This window comes from Ctenopharyngodon idella, chromosome 10, assembly GCF_019924925.1.
Source record: "Ctenopharyngodon idella isolate HZGC_01 chromosome 10, HZGC01, whole genome shotgun sequence".
Classification (NCBI taxonomy): domain Eukaryota; kingdom Metazoa; phylum Chordata; class Actinopteri; order Cypriniformes; family Xenocyprididae; genus Ctenopharyngodon; species Ctenopharyngodon idella.
Window position 1 is genome coordinate 8,139,710 of NC_067229.1, and position 27,395 is coordinate 8,167,104.

Genomic DNA, 27,395 nt, shown 5'->3' on the forward strand with positions numbered 1-27,395 from the left:
ACGTTTTATATTATTATAGAATAGTAATGAGCCCAGATTTTTCATTCTCCAATTCTATCTATCTATCTATCTATCTATCTGTCTATCTGTCTGTCTGTCCTTATCTAAATTGTTGAATCGCGAATCGAGAAATGATTCTGGATTGATTCTGAGATTTTCTGAATGCATCTCGATTCTCTCTCAAATTAATTCTGAGCTTAGTTTTTAACAGCAGATGGCACTACGTGCTTTACAAACAGCTGTATGTGAACTCGATACACACACTACTTTGAAGCAAATTACAAGGGTGTTTGCAGTGGGCTTTTTACATTAATCTTGCATCATAAAAGCATTCTGAGGTGCAAGTACATAGCCGAAATGCATGAGCGCTCTTCTTCATGAGCATTTGAGCACGCAGTTAAAAACTAGCTTACGGTGCCTTCTGCTGTTAAAAACTACGCTTAGAACTGATTCAAGAGAGAATCGCATTCGGAAAATCTCAGAATTGATCCAAGAATCGAGATGAATCGATTCATTGTCCCAGCCCTTCTATCTATCTATCTATCTATCTATCTATCTATCTGTCTGTCTGTCTGTCTTTCTGTCTTTCTGTCTGTCTTCCCATCCATATCTACCTGTCTACCTGTGTGCGTTCTGCAGCGGTTTGTGTGACAATGTGAAACCAGACTTCATTCGCCCCAACTGAAAGCATATTTACACCGTCTGAATCATTCCATATTGCCTGTATAGTGCACTATGTGCCATTCACTATGTAGAAAATAGTAATTGTGTGAAAAAGTGACCAATTTTAGCCACAGCTTCAGCATCTATTCATAGTGTAGGGGGCGGGTTGCTTCAGATTCTAGAGAGCATTTGATTGGACAGAAAATCTGATGAGAAGCTGAAGTGCAGAATGATGTCATCAAAATCGTTGATCCATATTGGTGGAATTGAGAGACTCTAAAGCAGGGTGCACATTGTGCGATTTATAATAGTCGTTTACGATTGTTGCTTGTCAGACTGTACGTTCATGATCCTCATGTCACACTGTGGAATTATAGCTGTCATTTATGTCAGACTGTACGACAGTCAAGACATGTTAAAAATGGACGTGCTTTCCCCTACAGAGCACAGTGAGAAAGAGAAGCTGGAGACAGATGCCATGTATAAATTAGATCATGGAGGAAAGGATAAGGAAAAGCTACGTGCCGCCATCCCGTCTCTCACTGAGCTTCAAGAGCACCAGTCTGGGTGGAAAGATGACTTTCAGCTGAACAGTGCCCTCCGCAGGAAGTTCAGGGTGGGTTACATGTTGCCCGCTGCATCAGATATGCATCTGTCATGAAGGTTTTGCATGTTAATCTATTTGCAAATACAGACTGAGAAGAAAGTGATTGCCGAAGAGGAGGAGAAAGACAATGCAGTGCGAATGAGGACTGGTTTATCCATCCCTTTATTACCAGAGAGAGAAGAAGATAAGAAGCTAGCCTCACTGCTCACCTTCCAGAGTCTAGACTGTGAGTCTGACCCACCCATTTATTCAATTTACTTTTTTATTTCTTATATATTTTTATTTTTTACTATTTTTATGCATTTTTTTTATTGCATACAGTTAAGGATATAGATAAGGATATATAATAAGGATTTTTCTCTTACAGCATATGATGACAGACAGCAGACTAAAAGGCAACAGATATCGTCTCGTTCCTGGTTCAGTACCCCATCTTCAGCAGCAGGGGGAGCTGCTGGGAGCCTCTTGCAAAAGTTAGGCCAACAGGGTCGAGGAGCAGCCGTGGCTAAAGCACTCAGCTCTACGACGCCCAGTTCGCACATTCTGGTACGCAGAAAGTCAGAAAATGGCAAGGCTGAAAGCGTTAACAATATGAACTCCAACTCATCTTCTCCTGACACTAACTCAGCAGCTGTGGACATAAACCCCAGGGACTCCTCTATTCCTCTCACAAATAATGTAAATGTGAGCAAGGACACAAACACTCACAGCTGCACCACAGAGACGCTTGAAGGAAGCACATCAAAGGAGGACAAGGGCATTGAGTCATGTGCTGGAAAGTCTCTGGTTGCAGATTACAGTGACTCTGACTCAGGCAGTGAGGTTTGATATAGACTGGAAGTTGAAATTAAAACATAGCTGTGATTCCTACATGTATCAGTCATCTTATGGTCAACAATTAGTAATTATTTACCAAAAATAAACTCTCCCATACTGAAAAGTGTGTCAGGGTTTTTTTTTTTTTGGTACTTTCAAGCATTGAGAATTGAACTTAGTTTATTGATTTGCTCACTGCAAACACAGTGACAAACCCCAGAACACAAGGGGGCGATAGAGTTGCATTAAGATGCCTCTGGCATTTAAGTGGATGACTGCGTCAGAAATCACATACTGTCTAGTGTACTAGAATTAATGAGAAACGAGCTTCGCAATCGTTAAAAAAAGTTTCTATATAGGCTGCATCTGAAATCGCATATTTCCCTACTATAAAGTAGGCAAAACACAGAATGTGACAAAAGAAGTATGTTCGAATATAGGCTGTATCCGAAATTGCATACTTCTCTACTATTTAGTAGGCGAAAAATATGTGTATGTGACAAAAGAAGTATGTTTGAATTCACAGTGCTCCCAAAAAAAAAAGTCAAAACGTACCAGGATGACTCAGGCTGAATCCCAAATGGCACACTTCTATGCACTTTCGGACTTATGGACTTACAATGGCTGCTGAGTGTGCGTGTCCGTTAAATCCACAAGACCGTAGGGTGTCACTTTCATCATTTTAGGTTTCAGAAGGGTGCTCGTGAGCGCCCCCTTTGCAGCCGCTATGCACCCTCGATGCGCACTTCAGCTGAGACCGCAAGTCTGCAAGCTACACAGAGGACTTTACCCGGCAGTAAAAGCGGCATAACGTCACAAAAGTGCGGACTCAGAGGAAGACCGTGAGGTGTTTAGTGTGCCATTTGGGACTGGGCCCTACTACTTCCGGTGAGAAGTGTGCATACAATGGATAGAGGCCCTGTCCCAAATTGCACACTTCTATGCACTTTCGGTCTTGTGGACTTACAATGGCTGCCGCGTGCGTGTGTCTGTTAAGTCCACGAGACCGTAGGGTGTCCCATTTGTCAATTTTAGGCTTCAGAAGGGTGCTCGCGAGCACCCCCTTTGCGGCCGATAGGCGCCCTCGATGCACACTTTTGCTGAGCCTGCACTGGTGCGAGCTCCGCAGCAGACTTCTTCCCGACAGTCAAAGCGATGTTACGTCACGAAAGTGCGGACTTGTAGAAAGGGTGTGAGTGTTTAGGGTGCCATTTGGGACAGGGCCACAATTGTGAATGGCAGTTAAGCGACATAACTGACGCTGGTAGGTCACGTGATAATGACAGCATGGTGAATGTTGTACGTCTTGATTACATTCATACTAAACACATTCATACACTTTTTTTAGTGGTAGTGAAGTAATTACTTTTTTAAAATAAACACTACTCAAGAGAGTATGCGATGTCGGATGCAGCCATAGTGTGAATGAAATTTGGATGTCGTAACTTTTAGCGTCAGTTGCATCACTTCACTGCCATTCATATCACCTCTCTTGTGGCCTCATGGGATAGTATAGTGTCCATCAGATGCACACTTCAGAAACTTGCAAGTAGTAGGTCACTGTGTCATTTTTGCCTACATTTTTATGACTTCTATGACGTCAAATATACTACTAGTTTCACTGTTTTTCGCTGACAATATACTAGGTATATTCAGACAGAGGGGATGTTGTTATTTGCGTGATTTAAAAAAAAAAAAAAATGTATGCAAACAAGTTAAATACAAACCAAACACCAATTTCATGGGTCAACTCAATGATCATTTCAGTCACCTGTCAAGAAAAGTACAGAGTTCAGAGTTCAGAAACGTGGATGGATTCGATCCCAACAATGTCAATCAGAATGTGCTACCAACACTACTAAGGTTAAGGTTGGGTTTAAGGTACAGTCATTTAATAATGTGTAAATGTTCTCCTTTTCTTGATGAAGTTGATTTATATTGTGTTTATCTTGATAATTGAACAGCAAGAGGACAGTGTGGGGACATAATACACAAATAACGTATGTATATCTGTTTCTTGTTGCGTATTTTGTGCTTCTGAGAGAATTTTGTTAAATATGTTCATGGATATAATAGGATATAAAGTTCTCAATATAGATTTTTGTTGTATGTAAAATCAAATAGGGTCCATCTGTAACTGAGTGTGTTCTGTGTTGACAGTGAACCGGTCTTTGACCCGTCTCCCATGTAAGTACACAACTGTCCTCTGCCTCTAAGAGTTGGCTAACACACATACAATGTCAATAGAAAATCAGGTTTACTGCTTCAAGGGATAGTTCCACCATCATGTCATTTCATACTGTTTGACTTCATTTCCTGAACTGAAATGGAGCAGGATGCCCAAGCTGCTCTTTTCTATATAGTGAGAGTGGACGATGACCACAGACTGTCAGGTTGGGTTTAAGGTAGTTACAGGGTTAGTATTTGTTTCGGCTTTGTATGCAATCAGCACTCTGTGCTGAAATGACCAATGAAATCTTGAGAATCAGCTGCCAGGCAGGGTTTGCACTTGTTTATGAAAAAAATCGCTTATTATTCAGGTAAGTTGCTGTTAAAAGTCTTTAACATGATGAGGAAGATTCTCTTCAAACAAAATAGTTGACCTAAAAAGGAATTAGATTAACAGCAACACCCTAGCATCATGATAGTGAGCATTTCCACATACAAACTCGACTATAATTTTCTTGAAAAAATCCAAAAATTTACTTTTAATAACATTTTGTTGGCAGTGCTTTAAGAAAGATATGTTTGAAAGCCTGAATGTATGTGTATATAGTCAGATATCTGGCTGGTGCAATAAAGCAAACATTGCACAAGAGTTTCTCAAAGTTTTAAGATAGCGGGGGTCTGGGTTAGTGGGAGGGATTTGGGGGTATTTCAGCTCTCTTATTGTTGTTTCTGACATTTTGTGAGTCATCAGTCCTGTAGGATGATGCTCCTTCCACTGCTGTTATGGGCGACTTTGCTCTGTCACATCTCCGATGGCCAGACTTTCTCTCAAAGACAGTACGTTTAATAATATATTAATTAGACTTAATAATGTCTAAATGTTCTCCTTTTCTTGATGAAGTTGATTTATATTGTGTTTATCTTGATAATTGAACAGCAAGAGGACAGTGTGGGGACATAATACACGAATAACGTATGTATATCTGTTTCTTGTTGCGTATTTTGTGCTTCTGAGAGAATTTTGTGAAAAATGTTCATGGATATAATTGAATATAAAGTTCTCAATATAGATTTTTGTTGTATGTAAAATCAAAAAGGGTCCATCTGTAACTGAGTGTGTTCTGTGTTGACAGTGAACCGGTCTTTGACCCGTCTCCCATGTAAGTACACAACTGTCCTCTGCCTCTAAGAGTTGGCTAACACACATACAATGTCAATAGAAAATCATTACACCCTTTTGAAATAGTTACTTTATTGTCGTACAAATAAAGAAATCAAAACCCATTAAAAAAAAAAACCTTTTCCAGCTTTATTTACAAATTTTGTCTTACAACATCAAATTAATGAAAGAAACAGTTCAGAGAATTAATAAAAAACTAGAATAACAGGGTTGGAAGATTCATCAGTTCCCTGATTTAATACTCCGCAGAGCCACTTTTGCTTTAATTACAGCCATTAATCTTTTTGGATATGTCTGTACTAGCTTTGCACACCTAGATTGGGGAATATTTTCCCATTCTTCCTTGCAGAATTGCTTAAGTTCAGTCAAAATTCGTGGTGAGCAGCAATGGACTGCTCTCTTCAAGACTATCCACAGATTTTCTATTGGATGTCAGGGCTCTGGCCACTCAAGGACATTCACCTGTGTGCTTGGATGTATATGTTTTGGTTTAGGTTTTCTATTTTAGCTCCAGCAAAGATAAGGCCTGGAACAAAACAGAAAATCCTGCTAGAGGGTCTGAATCTGTCCCGGGTAATAAAAGTCTCCATCGAGGTCTATGACTATCCAGTTTTCCAATCTGTCTTGTCGCGGGCCTCAGTTCTCCTAAAATCAAACAGCAACTACAGCGCCCTCACGACCATTGAGGTGAATTTATCTATGAATGTATACTATCTTCTCAAAACTGTTCAGTTCTGAGAAAACTTGGTTGGTTAAAGTTCTCGCTTATTTGAGACATTGCTCATGTTGCTTTCTGAACCTAAATGTAATAAAATACGGTCTTTTGTCAGATTGATCCAAATATGCTACTTCCAGATGGAAAGAAGAAATATGTGAAGCTGGTTGCTCAGTTTAGCACCTTCCATCGTGCAGAACAAGTAATACCGGTGTCGTTCCGCTCTGGATACATCTTCATTCAGACTGATAAACCTGTTTACAACCCTGGGGACTCAGGTCAGCTCTCACATGCTGTTGAGCACTTTGAACAATGCATGAATAATATGTATTATCAATCTAACTTTCCTTGATCACTCCGGAATTTTCCAGTGCGCTGCAGGGCTTTTGTATCTGATACAGAATTCCGTGCTTCTGAGAGAATCATATCTTTTGAGATTCAGGTGAGTGTCGATGGCATTGACATAAGCATCATTACAAACATCATTGCAAAGCAACCGCTTATTTTCCGCAACAGTGTTTTATGGCTCAATTGGCTCATCTTTCAGAATCCAGATGGTATTGCAGTACATGGTATTTCCAGAGTCAAAGCAATCGATGGGATACTATCGGATACCTACCTCCTCTCCACTGTAGCCAAGTATGCATACAGAACTGTTCATTTGTGGTTTATAGTATAATTACACAATTAGTATAGTTTGTGTGTTTAAATGTAATTATCTCTGATTTATCGCTGATATTCAATATTGTAAATTTATATATATATATATATATATATATATATATATATATATATATAAAATGAATTATATAGAATTAATTATTTATAATAATATAATAATTATTATATGTAATTAATTATATAATTATTTTATAGTTAATTATATATTAAATATTTAAATAAGATAATAAAATCATATAATTTATATTTAACATAATATATTAATATAATTAGAATTAATTTTGATTTACCCTGTACTTCAGATGTTTAGCTGCTGATCTTTTTGATTTTCTAGAGAGGGCAAGTGGAAAGTTGTTGCAAAGTTTGATCAGGGAAAAGAGAACATTTTCAGCAGAGAGTTTGAAGTAAAGAAATATGGTAAGCAATTCATATTACCTTCAGATTCTTCTTTTTTTCCCCTCTGTTTGTGGGTTAACACTATTTCTTCTTGATCCCAAGTGCTCCCAGCCTTCAATGTCACTTTGACTCCAAAGACGTCCCACCTCGGTCTAGATGCAGATAAGCTGGAAGTAGAAATAACAGCCAGGTGTGTGACTCAAACTGCTCTGAATGATCTGAATGTATTTGAACACTGAAGTAACACTTATTATTTTAAATTGTTCTAATATTTCACAATATTTTACTGTATTTTTTATTGAATAAATACAGCCTTGGTGAGAATAAGAATTTTTTTTTTCAAAAGCAATTCAAATCTTACCGACCCCAAAATTTTGAGCAGTACTCTATTAAATTCATACATTGATGTTTCGTACATTGCTAGAAACCTTGAGCTCACTGTATATATTTCTTCCAGGTATCTTTATGGTGAACCAGTGCAAGGTGTTGCATATGTTCTGTTTGGTATTGAAATAAACGGTGAGAAGAAGAGACTCACATCTATGAAACAACTGAATGATGTAAGTGGTTAAAGAAGAAGAAGAAAAACTTCACTTTAGGTACATTAAACATTAAATCAGATTTGTAGAAACAGACTATTGTTTTCTATGTCTTATAAATTGCAGCTGAATGGAGGAATTGTTAGTTTGACCATGGAGGAGATAAAGATGGTCTATCCTGACACAAACAGCCTGCTGGGGTCTTCTGTGTACGTCAAAGCGTCAGTACTGACCAGCTCAGGTGGGGAAATAAATATTAGTGTTTTCCTAGCATCATTATTTAAAGGTTTGTTTTTTCTGAAAACACTCTTACGCCTTAATGGATTAGTTCACTTTCAAATAAAAATGTCCTGATAATTTACTCACCCCCATGTCATCCAAGATGTCCATGTCCTTCTTTCTTCAGTCGAAAAGAATTTAAGGTTTTTGATGAAAACATTCCAGGATTATTCAATCCTATTCAACTTACGTAACGAACATGGCACCAGTTCCGTTTTTTCCGTAAGTTGAATAGGGAAGGTGTAGGACACACAGCATAAGCTTTTTGAAGGATACGGAAGGCAGTCTGACGGAAGCACTTGCGAGAGGCGATCATTTGTGTTTATAAAGCATATACATTTTTATTTATTTTTTTTAGAAAATGACCAATTGTTTCGCTAGATAAGACCCTTATTCCTTGTCTGGTATCGTTTAAAGCCCTTTGAAGCTGCACTGAAACTGTAATTTGACCTTCAACCATTTGGAGACCATTGAAGTCCACTATAAGGAGAATAATCCTGGAATGTTTTAATCAAAAACCTTAATTTCTTTTCGACTGAAAAAAGAAGGACATGGACATCTTGGATGACATGGGGGTGAGTAAATTATCAGGAAATTTTTATTTGAAAGTGGACTAATCCTTTAAGACTTTCTTCTCAGGTAGCGATCTTGTGGAAGCAGAGAAATCCGGCATTAAAATAGTAATATCTCCATACATGCTCTCCATCAGGGATGCACCGAAGTATTTCAAACCTGGCCTGCCATTAGGCATGACGGTAATTTAATTTCTGTGATGTTTACTGCTTCAAGGGATAGTTTCCCCATCATGTCATTTCATACTGTTTGACTTCATTTCCTGAACTGAAATGGAGCAGGATGCCCAAGCTGCTCTTTTCTATATAGTGAGAGTGGACGATGACCACAGACTGTCAGGCTCTAAAAAGAACACAGAAGCAGTGTAATTTTAGCATTATTTATAGTGTTTATTAATATTTTGAGTTAGCTTTTATTTTTACATTTTTGTTTTAGTAATTTTGCTATGTGCATTTGTCATTTTTATTACATTTTTTAAATATTTCTATTTGGCTTTAATTTATTTTTATTTCAGTTTTAGTCATTTTAGTTGAAGTACTAAAATTACTAAAACTGAAATAAAAATAAATTTCAGTTAGTTCCCATTTCCAAAATAAGATTTTTTTAAATATTTATGTATATTATACACATAAACAGATAGATAGATAGATAGACAGACAGACAGACAGACAGATAGATAGATAGATAGATAGATAGATAGATAGATAGATTATGTTAATAACTTTATGTGCTTTTGTAAGTTTTATTAGCTTTTTTTTTTTTTTTAGGTTCCTTCTAAAAAGATATTAGGCTGAGTAAATGATGCCATTTTTGGGTGAACTATCCCTTTAATCTGATTTTTTGATAGGATTGTTGATTTTAGCTCATGACAGTAGCATTATTACAATTCAGTTTTTTTATTTTGTTGTTTAGGTTACAGTGAGTAACCATGACGGCTCTCCAGCCCCTAATATTCCTGTTAAAATCAGCTTTCTTGAAAGTCCAATCAGTGTCCACAGCGGCACCATCAAAGTCTACATCAACATGCCTAACTTGGCCAGTTCATATGGTAATTCACAGATACTTAAAGTAAGTCATTCACAGAAAAAAAACATGCACATACAAAAGAAACAATCCAAAAATGCATTTAACTGTGAGCTGAATAAATAAGCAATATCACCCGAGTAGCCGTGCGATATCGCTCTATATCAGCACAGCTGTAATTCGGCCTTTGGTAATCACAGCGTGCTGATATACAGCCATATCGCATGGCTACAAGTGTGATATTGTGTTTATACAACTGTTTGATGGCACGAGTGTGTAAATAAATAAGAACAACAACAACGGAGTGTCTTTAAAAACCCTCTTTTGTGAGGAACTATTTCCTTCTTCCACAGATTCAAATCTCAAATTGATAGTTTAAAAGTTGAGCCCAAGCCTCCGTTACTAATTCTAAAACGCCACTTTAGAATTAGTAACGAAGGAACGCTGAGTCGCTTCATTGAAACTCATTGTATTATGTAGAGTAGTTTATTATGAGAGAGAGATCGACTAAGCGAGTGCATTACATGCATCTAGCTGATATTCTTCACGTCAGACTTACATTCATAATGGAAAAATCAGTTTATATGTCTGCTGAGGAAAGCGATATCTTTGTCTTTGTCATTTTAACAGCTAAGGGGATTTCCCATGACACCGGTAGTCAATGCATGTCAGTTGCTTCTTGTAACATTGTCCTTGTTTACAACCTTGCAAATTACTCACTCATAAAGACAGTCTTTGCTGCCATCTAATGGTGTAATAATGTAACTTTCATTGAAGTTGAAATCACTAACGGACCCTTTCTCAATACCAAATACCGCATGTTATTTATATAAATGATTATTTATGGAACAATAATATTTAAATGAACAACAATAGCCATTATAACAGTATAAGTAGTACAATAGGAAATAAACACAAGCAAACAGTGTAGTCAAACGAACAAAAGCAGCACTCTAGTTAGTACAGGATTTAATTTCAATGTAAATATAAAGTTATGAAACTTAATATAGCCCTTAAGCCAAATCGATTAGCTCTGGAACAAGTAATAGATTAATAAAACCAAAGATTGCCCGTTTAAAATACCCCAAATGAATTATATCTCACGTTTTATCACCATCTACATAAGAGCCAGCGGCAAATTCCTGAAGGACTGGCTGAGGTGAAGCTGTTCTCTGCAGTTACATGAGCGCTGAATGGCCGCTGACGGCCTGGAGCTCAAATCTCCGAAAACATTTCAACTTAAATTTTCAACTAGGCACTATGTTTACATGTAAGTTGCATTTTTGAAGTCTAAATAACTACATTTTTGCCTAAAAAGCTCTTAAAACTGCATTTTGTGGCACAACAACAGTATCTGTAAAAATATGGTGGACTTGCTTGTCCACCGTGACACTCGCTGTGAGAATGCTGAAAGCGGAGTGATTCAAACAGTGAAACGGTTCCCGTGGTGATACTGGTAGAATATCGCATGGCTGGAAAGTTTCAGTTTAATTCAGTTTCAGTTTAATTTATTTATATAGCACATTTAATAACGACAGAGTCAACCAAAGTGCTGCACAGAGAAATAGAATTATGCTATTAGCAATAAAATAAAACAAATCACAAGTAGTACACAACACGAAATTCACACAAAATAAAACTGTATACAGCAGTTACTCCAGTCCATAAGCCTTTTTATAAAGATATGTCTTAAGTAAAGATTTAAAAACCTGTACTGTAGTGGCCGATCACAAGCTAAAAGGCAAGTTATTCCACAACTGGTGTGCTGCCACTGAAAATGCACGATCCCCCTTAAGCTTTAAGCGTGTTTTGGGTACTGACAGCAGCAGTGTGTTTGATGACCTTAGAGGCCTATTGGTCTGATGATAGGAGAGAAGATCCGATAAGTAGTTTGGAGCCAAGCCAGTCAGGGACATATAGACATACAATAATACCTTGAACTGGATTCTATACTCAATGAGGAGTCAGTGCAAACTAGACAAAACAGGTGTAATATTTTCCCTTTTCCTTGTCCCTGTTAAAAATCAGGCTGCAGCATTTTGGACCAACTGCAGGCGAGACAAACACGATTGAGTGACCCCCAAATATAGTGAATTGCAATAATCCAGTCTTGATGAAATTAATGTGTAGATAATGGTTTCTAAGTCCCTGAATGAAAGAAAAGTTTTAATTTTGGTAATCATCCTGAGCTGGAAAAATGCTGATTTGACAACTGAGTTTATTTGTTTCTTAAACTTAAGTGCTGGGTCAAAAATAACTCCCAAATTTCTTGCATAGGTACCTACAGTGTTAGTTATAGGACCCAAAGTTTTTGAGAGGATATTGGCAGAATCCAGACGTCCAAAAACTAACACTTCAGTCTTAGAATCATTTAACTGAAGCTTAAGTTTTCTGTCATCCAACTTTTAACTTAACTCAAACACTCAAATAATGACTGGGGAGATGTATTTTCATCAGGCTTAACTGGAAGATAAAGCTGTACGTCATCTGCGTAACAATGATATGAAATCTGATGCTTGCGAAAAATATTGCCTAATGGAAGGAAGGAGAAACAAAACAGGGCCTAAGACAGAGCCCTGTGGAACACCGCATGTAAATGCAGCAGAGGAGGATGTGAAGTTCTCCCCCTGAGACAGGACACAAACCAGTTTAAAGCTGTTCCCCTAATGCCAACATACTGCTCAAGACGTTTCAGTAAAATAGAGTGATCGATAGTGTCGAAGGCTGCACTTAGATCCAAGAGAACCAAAACAACACATTTTCCAGAATCAACAGCCAATAACAGGTCATTTAACACTTTCAAAAGAGCAGATTCTGTGCTGTGCTTGGCTCTGAACCCAGACTGAAACCTATCTAATATGTCATTATTCTTTAGAAAGGAAGAGAGTTGATGAAAACAACCTTCTCCAGTACCTTCGAAAGAAAAGGAAGCTTAAAACTAGTGGATCTAGAGAAGCCTTTTTAAGCACAGGCTGTATCACTGCATGTTTAAAACATGATGGAACATAGCTATTAGTAAGACAACTATTAACTATAGACTGGATACATGGGCCAATAGTGTCCAATACTTTCACAAAAAAAATGGGGAAATAGGATCCAAAGAACAAGATGCAGGTTTCATATGATGAATAATATCTATTAGATAGGATAGAGACACAGGCTCAAAGTTAGTTAAAGTAGCTAAATTGGAGTGATCGGAAAAATACCTCTCAGCCAATCGGATTCGAGAACTGTTGTATAAATATATATAGTTGTCATGAAACTCTAGAGGGCGTTGATCGGTCCTTTACATGCAGTCTGCAAGCAATCACATCATTACCGCATGACATAAGCTGATTGGCCTCGGTTGATCCTGCAGCCAATGAGATTGCTTCGTCAACATTTTCTGGTTTAGTGTTTGCTGTGAGCTAGTCCTGCAGCGTGCTATCAGAGTTCCTCTGTAACCCTCCACCTCCCCCAGCTCCACCTGCCTAGATCTGTTACAGGATTTATGTATGTCTATTTATGCAGCAGCAGCAGCAGCAGCAGCCATAGCAGATCTAGTCAGCCAAGACCAAATACATTAACATCGCCATATTCATTAACCTGCCAAAACCATTTTGAGAGTTGTCTTGATTGACATATTCATGTGTAGGTGGAGACAGCAAATCCTTTACTGAAACCAGAACAGCAGGCTGTTGAAGAGGTGCGTGTGGAACCGTATGCCTCTTTTATGGGCTTCAGGCATTACCTGCATATCTCAGTGGGTTCCAGTCGAGTGGTGGTGGGCGACAGTCTCAACGTCCAAGCGTACATCAAATCCTCAGCAAAATCAAAAAAGTTTGTGGAGCAGCTGACATATGCCGTGAGTGTGACACTTGGGCCATTTTGGGATGAAAATGACTGTAATCTCATAATTGATTACATTTACAATTGTTTCTGTAGGTCTTGAATAAGGGAAACATAATCCATGCTAGTAGAGTGAATGTCAAAGACCTAGATGTCATAAACATTCCTCTGCTGGTTACCACAGAAATGCTACCTGCGTTTCGGATTGTGGCGTATTACATTTTGCCATGGAAATATAGGGCGGAAGTGGTGGCAGACTCTGTGTTTGTTGATGTGGAGGACCGGTGTGTAGGTTCGGTGAGTTCATGTGACGTCCATAAGAAATTATTAACATTGCATGATTCTAGCACATTTTGCCTATTGTTCAATAGTGTAAGTAATTCTGCTTCTGGCTTTTAAACAAAGGGTTACTTTGCCCAAAAAAAGTCCATATAAGTGTCATAATTGTTGCTTGCATTTGTTTATTTGTATTTTCATATGAATGCAACATTTCATTTGTGTGTTTTTGCGGTTGTATTAGCTCAGTGTAGGACCAGTGGAGGGTGAAAAATTCAATTCCTACTCACCAGGCAGCAGCTTTAAATTTCAAGTCAAAGGTGATCCGGGAGCAAAGGTCAGCCTGGTTGCTGTGGATAATGCCATCTTTCTGTTGAGTAAAAACCGCCTGACGCAGAAGAAGGTGAGTGTTGACGTCATTTTCACTGTACTCTCCAGAACCTTCTCCAGGGTCTCTCTGATACTCATGACTCTTTCATTCAGGTGTGGGAGGTGGTGGGACAGGGTGATATGGGCTGCACCTCAGGAGGAGGCAAGAATAATATGGGTGTTTTCAGTGATGCAGGACTGATGTTTTATTCCAGCACAGGAGGTTCCACTGACTACAAAAAAGGTCCTTCACACATACAACATTAACATCTAATTAATTCTTCTAGAATAAATGTATTTACACTACCATTAAAACATATTTAATGAACATATTTAATATATTGAACATATTTGTTTTTGAAAGAAGCCTCCTATGCTTCTTTCAGAATTAGTAACAGGATACATTTATTTTAAGATTCTTTGATGAATAGAAATGTGAAAAGAACAGCATTTATTTGAAATAATCTCTCGTAGCATTTTAAATGTTTTCACTGTCACTTTTGATAAATTTAATGCTTCCTTGATGAATTCAAGTATTCATTTTTTTCAAATATTACTGACCCTAAACTTTTGAATTGTTCTATTTATAAAACAAGTTCAAAGCTTCAGAATTAGGCAAAGATAATGAGGATAGCAACAACACAAAATTGCACAAAAATTGCACATTTTTAATTTCTAAACAAAATGTGTATTAAAAAAATGCAGGACAAATAATCTTGCCAATAGTTAACACAGTAATGTATCGCCGGTTAACATTAAAGTAACATTAGGTTATGTAAAATAATGCCATTGTGATTACGTATAGATACTCTATAGGGTGAACTTGACCTTCCGCATCCACGTCCCATTTACCATCTTGGTTTCACAGTGATGCCATAGAAGAACCATTTATGGTTCCCCAAAGAACCTTTGAGTTCTTAAAACCATTGTTTTGTTAGTGTGAAGAACATTTTAAAAATCTAAAGAACCTTTTTCCACTATAAAGAATGTTTTGTGGAATGGAAAGGTTCTATGGATGTTAAAGGTTCGTCATGGAACCATAGATGCCAATAAAGAACCTTTAATTTTAAGAGTGTATTTTCTTTGGTTTGTTTGGAATAGATTGCTCCAGTAGATCTAGAAGAAGACGTTCTGCGGCCAAACTGCAGCTCAGAGAGCAGCTGGGTGAGTCTGTGTCATCAAAGCATCAGAAATCTTTAAAAAGTTTGGTATGTTACAGTTTGTTAGAGAAGTGGAGATTTGCAAGTGTTGGCAAAAGCGTTAGCAAGAGTTAACGAGTCGTGCTAATTGCTAAGTCATCCTAAATGTGTTCTTTTCTCTCAGAGAAGGTATATTCTGACCAGTTCCTGAAGAGATGTTGTGTGGATGGCATGAGGGAGATTCCCATGCCCTATTCATGCTACCGTCGCTCCCTCTACATCACTGAGGACTGGAGCTGCGTGTTAGCTTTCCTCCGCTGTTGTGCAGAGTACAGAGGGGAGGAGCTCGGTGACGTTACCAGGCCTCCGACGACCACCCTTCCACCAACCACCACCCCTCCACACACCACCACCCACCTTATTTTACCTACGCTTCATTATGGAGTTAACAGGTTTCGTTTTACTTTTTTCAGTTATTCAGAACGTATGGAGGGTCACGTCCTCGCATCTGCCCCTGTCAAATCTCTGCCGCCAGTACGCGAAGAGAGTCTTGGTGCAAAGATGGAAGAGGAGGAGGAGGAAGAGGATCAAGAGTTCGATGAAGATGATTTAGCTGTTATAGAAGACATTTACGTGCGCTCCAAGTTCTTCGAGTCGTGGCTGTGGACTGACATCAGACTGCCCAGTGTACCCAAGTCTGATGGGTAAGAGTTTGACTCAGCGAAGAAGTCCCACTTTTATCATGTTCATTGATGGAAGTGTCTCTCCTGCTTTTATTCCAGGCTGGCTGTATTTCCAGTGGACACCGTTCTTCCTGACAGTATCACTCAGTGGGGGTTTCTAGCCGTCAGTTCCTCACCTGAGAGAGGTAAACAGCTCTGTTCTTGTCCAAACCATCTGACCGTCGGAGCAGGGCTTCTTTAATGTGTTTAAAGCCACTGACAGCAGAATAAAAAGCTTTTGTAGTAGAAGATTCTTCAGTTTTAGTGTAGCCACACAATACAGCACAATTCTATAAGCTAGAATAGAAATCAGCTGATATTTGTCTATTTGTTTTATGTTTAAATGTGTAAAATCTGACACACAGAATTGATTTTTACATGGTTTTAAATCTGCCACAGTGATAACTAATTTAATCATTTATTTTAATGCTGTCTAACATTTACGCATATGAATTGTGAATATTTTTATTTGGCTTTTTGTTCCATGTCAAGTGTTTTTGCATATGAATTAGATATTTTAATAATAATAATAATAATTATTATTATTTAGCATTTAATGCTACATATCAAGTGTTTCTGCATATGAATTGGATATTTTAATAATTGCTTAACTTTTAATGGTACATGCAAAGCATTTCTGCATATATATTAATATGAATATTTAATTACGAATATTATTTCACTTTTAATGCTACATGTCAAATGTATTATGAATATTTTATTAATAATTATTAATAATTTGTTTTTAATCCTACATGTCAAATATTTCTGCATTTGAATTACATATTTTGTATTAATAGTTATTTAGCTTTTAATGTTACATGCAAAGCATTTCTGCATACAAATTATGAATATTTAAATTATTATTTCGCTTTTAATGCTACATGTCAAGTACTTCTTCGTCAATTCTGAAAATTTCAATATTAACTATTTAGCTTTTAATGCTACACGTCAAATGTATTATGAATATTTTATTAATAATTATTTAGTTTTTAATCCTACATGTCAAACATTTCTGCATATGAACTATGAATATTTAAATTATTATTATTTAGCTTTTAAAGCAACATGTCAAGCATTTCTTCATATAAATTATGAATATTTTCATAATAATTATTTAGCTTATAATGCTACATGCCAATAATTTCTTTATATAATTTATGAATATTTTAATAATTATTTAGCTTTTAATGTTATGTCAAATTAATTATGAATATTTTGTTAATTATTATTTAGGCTTTAATACTAAATTTATGTAAATGATTTCTGCATATGAATTATGAATATTTTAATACTTATTTAACTTTTAAACCTACATGTAAACATTTCTGCATATAAATTATGAATATTTACTAATTATTATTTAGCTTTTAGTGCAACATGCCAAACATTTCTGCACATGAATTATGACTATTTTATTTTATATTATAATATGTATTATTTAGCTTTTAATCCTGTATATCAGACATGTCTCACACGTAATATTGAAAATATTTTATTAGTTGTTACATGTTGGTACAACATGGTTTTTGTAACGTTAGAGCAATAGTTGTATATATGATATATAATGCTATATCTTGTGTCAGACATTTCTGAGAATGAATGTGAAAAAGTCCCTGAGAATGAGTTTATTCCTGGTTTGTGAACCTCTTGCAGGTTTCTGTGTAGCTGAACCTTATAACGTGCGGGCGTGGAAGCCGTTCTTCATAGACCTGCGGTTGCCTCACTCAGTGTCCAGAAATGAACATGTGGAAATCAAAGCTGTGGTCCACAACTACAGGAACTCAAAACTGGAGGTTAGATTCACACAGTCACCAAACAATAAACACACTCCGACACTAACGTCTTTGTGACCTGACCTGAACAACTGTGTGTTTGCAGGTAATGGTGATCCTGGATAAGACAGAGGACATGTGTAGTGTGGCATTTAGTGGACCCCACAGACAGCAGGTTTCAGTACAGGCCAGCTCCTCCAAGCTCATTACATACACCATCATCCCCCTTAAAACAGGAGAGCTCCCCCTACAGGTCACAGCCATCGCAGCCTCCTTCATGGGGCAAGATGCAGTGAGGAAGAATCTACGTGTGGTAGTAAGTGGGCTACTAAAACCGTCTCTGTCTTGGGTCTCACTCGTAATATTGAAAATATTTTATATTAGATATGTTACTTGGTACATGTTATGTGTTTTTTGTAACGTTAGAGCAATAACTGTATATATGATGTATATATGTTGTGTTTTAGGTAGAAGGCATCCAGACAATTAAAGTGAGGAGCTTTGTGTTGAGCCCCACTGAGAAAGGAGACAGTGGTAAGACTGGTTGGAAGTGTATTCATGATCAGTGCAATGATAACATAAAAAACATTTATTTAACTTTACAACTTTTTTCTTGCCTTTGTAATATTTGTAACACTTTTTTACAGTATGAATGGGTCTTTATGCATGAAAAGTATGTTATATTATTAATGTATATGTTAATTTTAATAATTTATTAAAGGTGGGGTAAGTAGATTTTGAAAAACACTGTTTGGAAGTTAGTCGGGCCAACACCGACAACAAACGTGTAACCAATCAGCATTAGGGGGCGTAGCTATAACGGTCGAGGAGAGAGAACGAGCAAGAGGGAGATTTGAAGAAAAACTGCAGGAAGAGAGATGATACAATACAAAAGAGCTCAAAAGAATATCACTGAAATGAAGGTTTATGACTGGGCAAGATTTTTAGGACCTGCGTTAATATTAGAAAACTTGGAGCAGTGTGGTTAGGATTGGAGAGTGAGTTTTGGAGCAATGAAGAGAGGGGTGGGTTTGTTTGGGTTGATTTCAAATATGTCCAACAGCGTTTTTGAAAATCTACTTACCCCACCTTTAATTATATGCTTTCATTTATATATTTTTGTTATAATAAATGATTAAATATTTTCTTCATCTCAGCTGGGAGACAGATGATAGAAGTGGAGAAGATGCAGTTGGACGCCGTTGTACCAAAGTCTCTGCCGGAGACATTTGTGAATGTCAGAGGTTTGACATTTTATTAAGCAATACTCATATTATAAAATAGTATTAACATTCAATTACATTATTGAAATTTAATTCTTGACATCAACTGTCAAGAATTTCCCAGTTTTGTTTCCAGTCACATGTGCTTTTTTTAATCCGTTCTTCAGGTGATTTGCTGGCAGACAGCATTGATAACTCCATTAAGGAGGACTCACTGGCGTCATTGATCCGCATGCCCGGCGGGTGTGTGGAGCAGAACCTGGCCAGGATCACACTGCCACTCATTGCAGCCCATTACTTGGACCACAGTGCAAACTGGGACATTGTGGGAATACATCGCAGAGAAGAGGCCATCAAATACATACAAAAAGGTGCGGTGAGACACAAACAGGGATGAACTGCATTCTTTCAGATATGATTAAGATAAATTATTTATTTATATTATTTTTTGTTTTTATAGGTTATGAAAATCAACTTAATTATCGGAAAACCGATGACTCGTACCCTCCCTACGCCAAAGAAGGCACCAGCACATGGTATTCATGCCAGCACATCACCTAAACTGCAGCACTATATTGAACATTTCCCAGTAGAGTTCATGTGTCTTGATGTTCTGTCTGTCTCAGGATCACTGCGTATGTGGTGAAGGTGTTCTCCATGGCACACTCATTTATCAGTGTCAGTGAGAAGCATCTGTGTGGCCCTCTGCTGTACCTACTCAAGAATAAACAGCATCCAGATGGATCCTTTCAGGAGAACAATCCTGTCTACGACACTAGTATGACGGTGAGAATTAATACGTGTGATTGCACTAGTTTCATAATAATCTATAAAAGGTTATCTGAATGCTTTCTCACAGTACTAACACATGTTCTGTGATGCAGGGAGGCCTGCAAGGCTCTGAATCCAGAGTGTCTCTGACTGCATTTGTGCTCATTGCTTTGGCAGAGGCACAAAATGCTGTTACCTGCAAAGAGCCAGACCTCGACATACAGGTAATTTGGCTAAAAACATCTGAATTATACAGTAGTTAAATTAAATTATTAAAACAATAGCTAAGTTACATAATTAGGACAATAACTACATTCAATAATTAGGACAAAAGCTAAATTAAATAATTAGGACGATAGCTGAATTAAATAGTTAGGTGTCACAGACTGTGACTGTAATGAAACACAATCATAAATTGATTAGGAACTATGGAAACTAATAAGCACAGGGAACTGAACCAAACTGAACAGAACCAAAACACAATGAAACTAAACAGATATAGATCTCCACGTTACATTAGGACAATAGCCAAAGTAAATGATTAAGACATTAGCTGAATTAATTAAAACAAATATAATTTAAATAATTAAATATAGCAATTTTCCTAATAGTTAGGGCAATAGCTGAATTAAATAATAATAAAAAAAAAAAAAATTTAATATACAAATAGGTAAATTCAATTTTACAACAATAATAATAATTAATACAATAGCTAAATTAAATAATTGCAGCAAAATTTGATATTATATTTATTTCATATATTGGAATATATGAAATAAATATAATATCAAATTTTGTTGAATGAATAGAAAGTTACGTTAAAAAAAATTGCGATATTCCTGATGTTTGAATAGACAAAGGTACAACAATGTCGTACTTCCAGGCAAACCAGAAAACTGGAATTCAATAACATAAGTTTTCACATGTTCAGTCGTGCTAATTGTATTTTCTACATTTGATCATTGCAGGACAAGACCAGAAAAGCAGCGATGTTTCTAAGAGAGCATTTCTCCCGGCTGACGAGGCCGTACACAGCAGCTATAGCATGCTACGCCTTAGCAGTTTCCAACCACGGCTGCATGAAGAGCATGTTGTTAAATTTAGCCTCACCTGGTACTTATCTTTTGAAAACAAAAATATGAAATATGTTGCTTTGTGTTGTCCTGTCTTTCTCATCTTTATTTTCTGTCTACAGACCGTACCCACTGGCCTGACTCTTCTAATCATTTCTTCACACTGGAAGCTACAGGCTACGCATTGTTAGCGCTTGTCAAAAGTGGCCACATGGAAGAAGCAGTCGCACCCTTTCGATGGCTGAGCGAGAAGCGTGGCATTGGGGGAGGGTACGGCTCTACTCAGGTAAAAACCACAAGTAAACTTTCACTACTTGTCCTATTTTTGTATTTAAGGTACATGGTTATTCATATAATGACTGTTTGTCTCCCATCAGTCTACTATGGTCGTGCTACAGGCCCTGTCTGAGTACCTAGTGAAGAGCCCTCCTCCTTCTGACCTCAATTTGTTGGTGCAGCTCAGTGTTCCCGGTCGAAGTGACGTACGCTGGACCTTCGATCCCAAAGTTGCTTATGTGGCCCGATCCTCACGGGTGCGATCATCTATCTTTCAAACTTCCCTTTATGTTTTTGTAGAAATTTATGGTGTCATTATACTGCCAAATGTTGAAAGCACATTATTGTAGCGCGAAAATACAATCATGTACTGTGCAAGCGAAAATCTCTCAGCTCGAACAGATTCCCTTCGTTCTTGCACAAAACTCTCAAATATACAGTGCTCTTCCTGTCCCAGTCACCCTAGCACAGCGTTTCTGACTATCTCTCATTTATGAATCTTTTGTTTCGAATCAGTGGTTCGGAGCGTGTATCAAACTGCTAAATGAGGCTTTGTTACGTCATAAGTGTTTTGAAATTTCAGTGGTTCACCACTGGGGGGCGTGACTTTGGCAGTTTGATACACACACACCACTGATTCGAAACAAAAGATTCGTAAAGCTTCGAAGCTTCATGAAGCAGTGTTTTGAAATCGCCCATCACTAGATATTGTTGAAAGTCGTTATTTTGTTTTTTTGGCGCAAAAAAAGTATTCTCATCGCTTTATAACATTAAGGTTGAACCACTGTAGTCACATGAACTGTTTTAAATATGTCTTTAGTAGCTTTCTGGACATCTGAAAGTGTTAATTATCTTGCTGGCAATAGAGGCCTCACTGAGCCAACGGATTTTATCAAAAAGATCTTAATTTGTGTTCTGAAGATGAACAAAGGTCTTATGGGTGTGGAACGACATGAGGGTGAGTAATTAATGACAGAATTTTCATTTTTGGGTGAACTAAACCTTTAAGTTGGAAAGATTTGCATTTGTGTTTTACATGATTGTATCATTGCGTTACAGAAATGCTCTTTCGACATTTGGCAGTATAATAACTCCATATATAAAGGAAAAGAATGTTTGGATGAAATACAATAACTCTACTCACTTTCATTATCTCTTCCAGGTACCGCTTGACCAGAAATTCACAGTAGTGGCTTCTGGGAGGGGCAAGGGAATTTTGGAGGTGCTAAATGCCCACATCTACACCAAACTATTGAATTATTAAAATATAAAACCAAGACGTAATTAGTTAATCTTTTCTCTGTTGCGTTTTATGTGTCCCAGGTAGTGACTGTGTACCACCAGCTTCCTGCTGTGTACGAGAACAGCACGTGTAACGGCTTTCAGCTGGACGTCTCCATCGCTGAGACTAATGGTGCGTTCTCTACTCAGTTTTATATGGAAGCTTGTTTCCACCAGATAATAAAAAAGGTAATTGCAAAATTTTATCTCAAAATTCTGACTATTTTTCTTGCAAATGCAAGTTTATATCATGCAGTTCTGACTTTTTTTTTGTGTGAGCAATTATGAGTTATAAAGTCAGAATTGTGGGATGTAAACTCTTGCAATTGCAAGAAAAAAAGTCACAATTGAGTTGACTTTTTTCTTCCACAATTGGGTTGACTTTTTTTCTCAGAATTGAGAGTTTATATCTCTGAGGAAATTTATTCCCTGGTGGAAACAAGCTTCCATAGTCCTTGGCTTGCTGTGTGTAAAAAATTATTGCAAACTTAACGGTCAAAGTCTGTAAAACTACTATAGTTAACTAATAGTTAATGGTAAGTTCCCTTACTCCATACATGGTAAAAAAAAAAAACTGTAATAGGTCTACTGGAACATTTCATAATTTTACTGTAAAATGTACAGTTTTGGAAGTAGAAAAGAATCCATCTTATAATTTACAACAAAAAACTGTAAATTGACATTCCCAGAATTCCCATTGTGACACTTTACATTTGATGTTTTTTCATTTAAGTAATTGTTTCTTCTTAGTTTTTTGTTATGCGTTATGTATATTAGAGTTTTGTGTTACATCTTATGTTGTTAAATTAATGTTTATTGCATTATTTTATTGTCTTCTAAATATTAGTAGTTAACTTCAAAAACTACTAGTGATAAACTTTGATTCATCATGTGGCTTTTCTCATTACCACTTGTTTTTAAGGTGGTTGTCAGTTATTATAAAGATACTAAACAGAGTTTAGTACTTTGAATATTAATGAACAACATGTACCTAATATACGGTTAGGGTTAGGATGTAATTATGCATAATTTACTGTTATTACTATAGTAAGTACATGTAACGTGTAATAACACTAACAAAGTGTTACCTGACATTATATAAGCTAATGAAATATATTCAATCTGTAAAACTAAAAAGTTTGCTACTGTTTTTTTTAACTGTTCTGGTAATCATAGTTAACTTTTTTTTTTTTTTTTTTTTAGTTAGCGTACAAGTTAGCGTATAAGTTTTCATTTAGATCACTCTTTGGTCCATTTTAGAAAAACCCCCACCGGATGTAGAAAAGTCCTACAGACTCAATATCCACGTGAGGTGAGCACTTGTATACAAGTAGATATCTTATTTTTTGCCAGGATAGATTATTGTGGTACCACAATTCCACAATTCAATACTACAATTCTCTGCTTTGCACCCCCAAAGGGCTCTGGAGGGACGCCAAGTGAGGATGGTGATTCTGGACATCGGCCTGCCTACTGGCTTTGAGCCTGAAAACTCAGATTTAGAGTCGGTGAGATCAAACTCATGACACAATGTGGCATTACATCAGCGATAGCATCTAATTCTGTAGCTAGCCGTGTTGTAGCCTAGACAACATTTTAAGGCATCACATGTGCGCTCCAGACATGAAACGTCTAATTTTGGCTAAGATACCTAATTTTGCAGCATTTCTTACATCTATCATGGAGAATGCAATCCCATGATGCATTGCAAGATGCATCCAAGATGGATGAAGAAATCATGAAAATAAGTTCATGTTGATTAAAAATAGTTTTTTTTTTTTCATTCACGACACCAGTGAACGTTTCTACCCTACATTTTTGAGTTCTTTGTATTTTCATGCCAAGAGTATTGTGCTTTTAGCTTAGCAACATGCTAACTTTGAACTCTATTGGAATCAGTTGTAAGTTGAGTCTATTTGTGTGGTGCGCAGAGTTTCTGACTGTAAAGAATGTTTCAAATCTGTCACCTTGACAGTTAGGATGCTAACTATGTAGGCAGCTACCTATGTAGACAGTATACAGCAAGGCAAATCATTAGGTTATAATAGTGATAATGTCTGGGCTGATTTTTCAGCTTAAAAATTCAGTGGACCGCTATATTAACAACTTTCAAGTGGTGGACAACCTGAGTGACAGAGGATCCCTCATAATTCACTTGTTTAAGGTAACCTAACAATCACCCTTAAAGGTCATACTTGTTTAACATGATGTAAATGAAGGCAACATTGAATATTTGTTTTTGTATGTATGACCCGGACAGGTGTCCAGTACTGAGACAGACATGATCTCATTCAGACTGCATCAGAAATTTAAAGTGGGGCTCCTTCAGCCTTCCACTGTCACAGTTTACCAGTACTACAACAAAGGTTCGTACACACAAAGGTTTGCAAAGCAATGTTTGTGAAGTTATATTGCTAATCTACACTGTTAACTTTGCCACTTAAATCATCTCACATTGTTTCTGCTACAAGCATGAATAACTCAAACTGTGCAGAGAGGGATGCTGTTTCTTTTCTGAGCAGCCGAATATGCTATCAGTTTCATAGCAATGTGCTAGCAAGCATGAGGAACACCATGTTTTTCCTAAAAGTTGAGCTTCTTTTAACTTAAGCACCACATTTTTAGAACAAAATGATTAATTTGATTAGCTTTTTAAATTAGTATCTATGAGTTCAGACATTTAAAACGTGCTTTAAGTCAGTGGTTCTCAAAGTGTGGGGCATGCCCCCCAGGGGGGCCGTTCAGGAAGAGATAACAGGAAAAAACAGTTTTGCAATGGTGTTCAAGTGCATGAATAGCGGTTGGCGCTCTGCCTATATAAAGCGGCACCAAACGCCAATTACACTGACTGGGTTTTTTTTTTCTTCTTCATATAAATAAAACCTAGTTAGACTTATAACTTATAAGAAAAATAGTGTGACATTATAAAGACAACATGTAATTTAATAATTGTTAATAAAAAGTGATAATTACCTTTTACATTGTATTTTACTGAAGACAAAGCAAATTATGCAAATATTATCTGGAAATATTTTCTTTGTCTGAAGTTACTTTTTTACTTGCCATCAAGACATTTTTGATTAATTCAATACAATTCTGGTTTATTTGTAAGTATCATTCTGAAGCAACTTGTTAAAAATGATTGCGTTGAACATTTAACTCTTTCCCCGACAGCGTTTTTCTACATTTTTATCTAAGACTTTGTCGCATTGCTTCCATCAACACGCCCGAAACTTGCACAGGAAAATTCCATCAATGGCAGGGAAGCATTGTGTCATAAATGACGGAAAATTCTGTAAATGGTGGGGAAGCATTGTGTCATAAATTAAAATTCTGTCAATGGCAGGAAAGAGTTAATTTTGACAAAAAAGTAGTCATATTATCTAGCACCCCCTTCTGGCTCATGGACCTCAATTTGAAAACGCCCGTTTAACGTGATGAATGCTTTGGAGTCCCGTACAAGACGTGCGAAAAAAGAAAATTAGATATTGTGGCCACATTGTGACGACTTATTAGGCAAATTTTATTATTTAGTTTTACTTGTTTTAGTAAATCATGGCCACGTTGTACTAATTCATTCCCTCATTTTAAATTAGTTAAATCGTGGCCACAATATCTTTGTTTCCTTGCATGTCATCCACGGTGCTCCATACAATGCTAACTAACGGTGTGATCACGACTGCGGTCTCTGTTCTGTCAGATAAGCGCTGTAGCAGATTCTACTCTCCTCCTGAAGACCAACAGCAGCTCGATCAGATCTGCAAAGACGACGTGTGCCGCTGCTCACAGGGTCAGTTCAGCAGGACTGTCTTTGTGTTTTCAATCAACTTCTTACCTTTAACCAGTTATAAACCAAAATTATACAACTTTCTTTCATAGGTGACTGTTGTGTAATGAAAGAGGACTCCTTGTCTTTTGGGAAAGAACAGAGGAAGGCTGCTGTGTGCAATGGATTACATCATGGTGATTGTTTCTTCTGTCTGTTTTGGGGGAACACATCATGATGTCACCATCTTCTCAATAAATGTGTCTTTTCTTCAGCCTACAGGGTCAAACTGATCAGCGCCAGCCAGAGTCACTATGATCAGTATGATATGGAGATTGTGCAGGTTATCAAAGAGGGTACGTCTACTACACTCTTAAAGATGACCTATTATGCCCTTTTACAAAGTCTTGACTTTGTTTTGGGGCTCTAATAGAATAGGTTTTCATGTTTGAATGTTCAAAAAACACATTATTTTTCACATATTTGACATTGTTTCAGCACCTCTTTTCCCAGTCTGTCAGTAACGCTGTTTAGTTTCCGTCGTTATGAAGCCCCTCCTTCTGAAAAGCACACTGTCTTGCACAAAAGTCTTTTTCATGCCATAGAATAACCATTTTTGGTCCCCCAAAGAACCTTTCAGTGAACAATTCTTAAAAGAACCATTTTTTTCTTAGTGTGAAGAACATTTTAAAAATCTTAAGAACCTTCTTCATCATAGATGCCAATAAAGACGCTTTATTTTTAAGAGTATAGAGTCTTATTTTCTCATCTAACCTCATGTATCTGAATACATATCTGTTTGTGTAGGGACAGAAGAAGGTCTGAACGAGAAGGAAAGAAGAATGTTCCTTTCTCATGCAAGTTGTAGGACAGGGCTTGGTTTGAGAGAAGGTCAGGACTATCTGATCATTGGGCCGATCGCTGATGTTTGGCAAGCAGGGAGCACGTCCAACAGGTGAGCAGCATAATAGCACTGAAATTGTACATGTTAGGGTCTGTATTTCACTATTCACTCACGTTTTCCCTCTCAGGTATGTGTATACGCTGGGTAAAGACACGTGGGTCGAGCGCTGGCCGGCCGAGTCTGAATGCGGTGCTGGATCTGCTCTGCAGGTGAAATGCAACGAGCTGAAGAGCTTCGCAACGGCACTGACAGAAAGCGGCTGTCAGTCTTGAGCCAAATGCTATTCTTTGAACTGATGAATTGTCATGGTTATTGGTTTCAGTCCACTGAAATAAATTTGACGTAGATACA

At 37.2% G+C, this 27,395-nt stretch overlaps 1 protein-coding gene across 9 annotated transcripts in view; it reads left to right on the top strand.

Annotated features, from left to right (window-relative positions):
• Positions 1-27,395, top strand: part of LOC127520425 (complement C3) — a 29,266-nt gene extending 1,871 nt beyond the window's left edge. For 2 of the 9 annotated variants that reach the window (XR_007932113.1, XR_007932114.1), the window contains exons 8-16: positions 1,107-1,279; positions 1,358-1,496; positions 1,638-3,967; positions 4,051-4,086; positions 4,247-4,273; positions 5,007-5,092; positions 5,193-5,228; positions 5,389-5,415; positions 5,930-6,091. Coding sequence is in view for 3 of the 9 variants with exons in the window: in XM_051908474.1 (XP_051764434.1) it covers positions 3,828-3,967; positions 4,051-4,086; positions 4,247-4,273; positions 5,930-6,122; positions 6,266-6,428; positions 6,522-6,592; positions 6,698-6,789; positions 7,166-7,248; positions 7,330-7,417; positions 7,685-7,787; positions 7,893-8,007; positions 8,685-8,800; positions 9,531-9,686; positions 13,276-13,485; positions 13,566-13,766; positions 13,990-14,148; positions 14,229-14,358; positions 15,216-15,278; positions 15,438-15,957; positions 16,036-16,121; positions 17,632-17,771; positions 17,857-18,066; positions 18,218-18,284; positions 18,908-18,994; positions 19,141-19,344; positions 19,434-19,509; positions 19,600-19,759; positions 19,858-19,968; positions 20,713-20,857; positions 20,940-21,103; positions 21,195-21,350; positions 22,256-22,315; positions 22,417-22,507; positions 23,635-23,686; positions 23,795-23,882; positions 24,449-24,538; positions 24,635-24,740; positions 26,075-26,164; positions 26,254-26,337; positions 26,416-26,496; positions 26,948-27,095; positions 27,172-27,316 (5,307 nt within the window). In the remaining 6 variants the exon portion in view is untranslated. Of the gene's footprint in view, positions 1-1,106; positions 1,280-1,357; positions 1,497-1,637; positions 3,968-4,050; positions 4,087-4,246; positions 4,274-5,006; positions 5,093-5,192; positions 5,229-5,388; positions 5,416-5,929; positions 6,123-6,265; positions 6,429-6,521; positions 6,593-6,697; positions 6,790-7,165; positions 7,249-7,329; positions 7,418-7,684; positions 7,788-7,892; positions 8,008-8,684; positions 8,801-9,530; positions 9,687-10,767; positions 10,912-13,275; positions 13,486-13,565; positions 13,767-13,989; positions 14,149-14,228; positions 14,359-15,213; positions 15,279-15,437; positions 15,958-16,035; positions 16,122-17,631; positions 17,772-17,856; positions 18,067-18,217; positions 18,285-18,907; positions 18,995-19,140; positions 19,345-19,433; positions 19,510-19,599; positions 19,760-19,857; positions 19,969-20,712; positions 20,858-20,939; positions 21,104-21,194; positions 21,351-22,255; positions 22,316-22,416; positions 22,564-23,634; positions 23,687-23,794; positions 23,887-24,448; positions 24,539-24,634; positions 24,741-26,074; positions 26,165-26,253; positions 26,338-26,415; positions 26,497-26,947; positions 27,096-27,171 lie in introns of those variants that run through there. The other 7 variants (XM_051908474.1, XM_051908477.1, XR_007932109.1 and 4 more) reach the window with 7 other exon arrangements.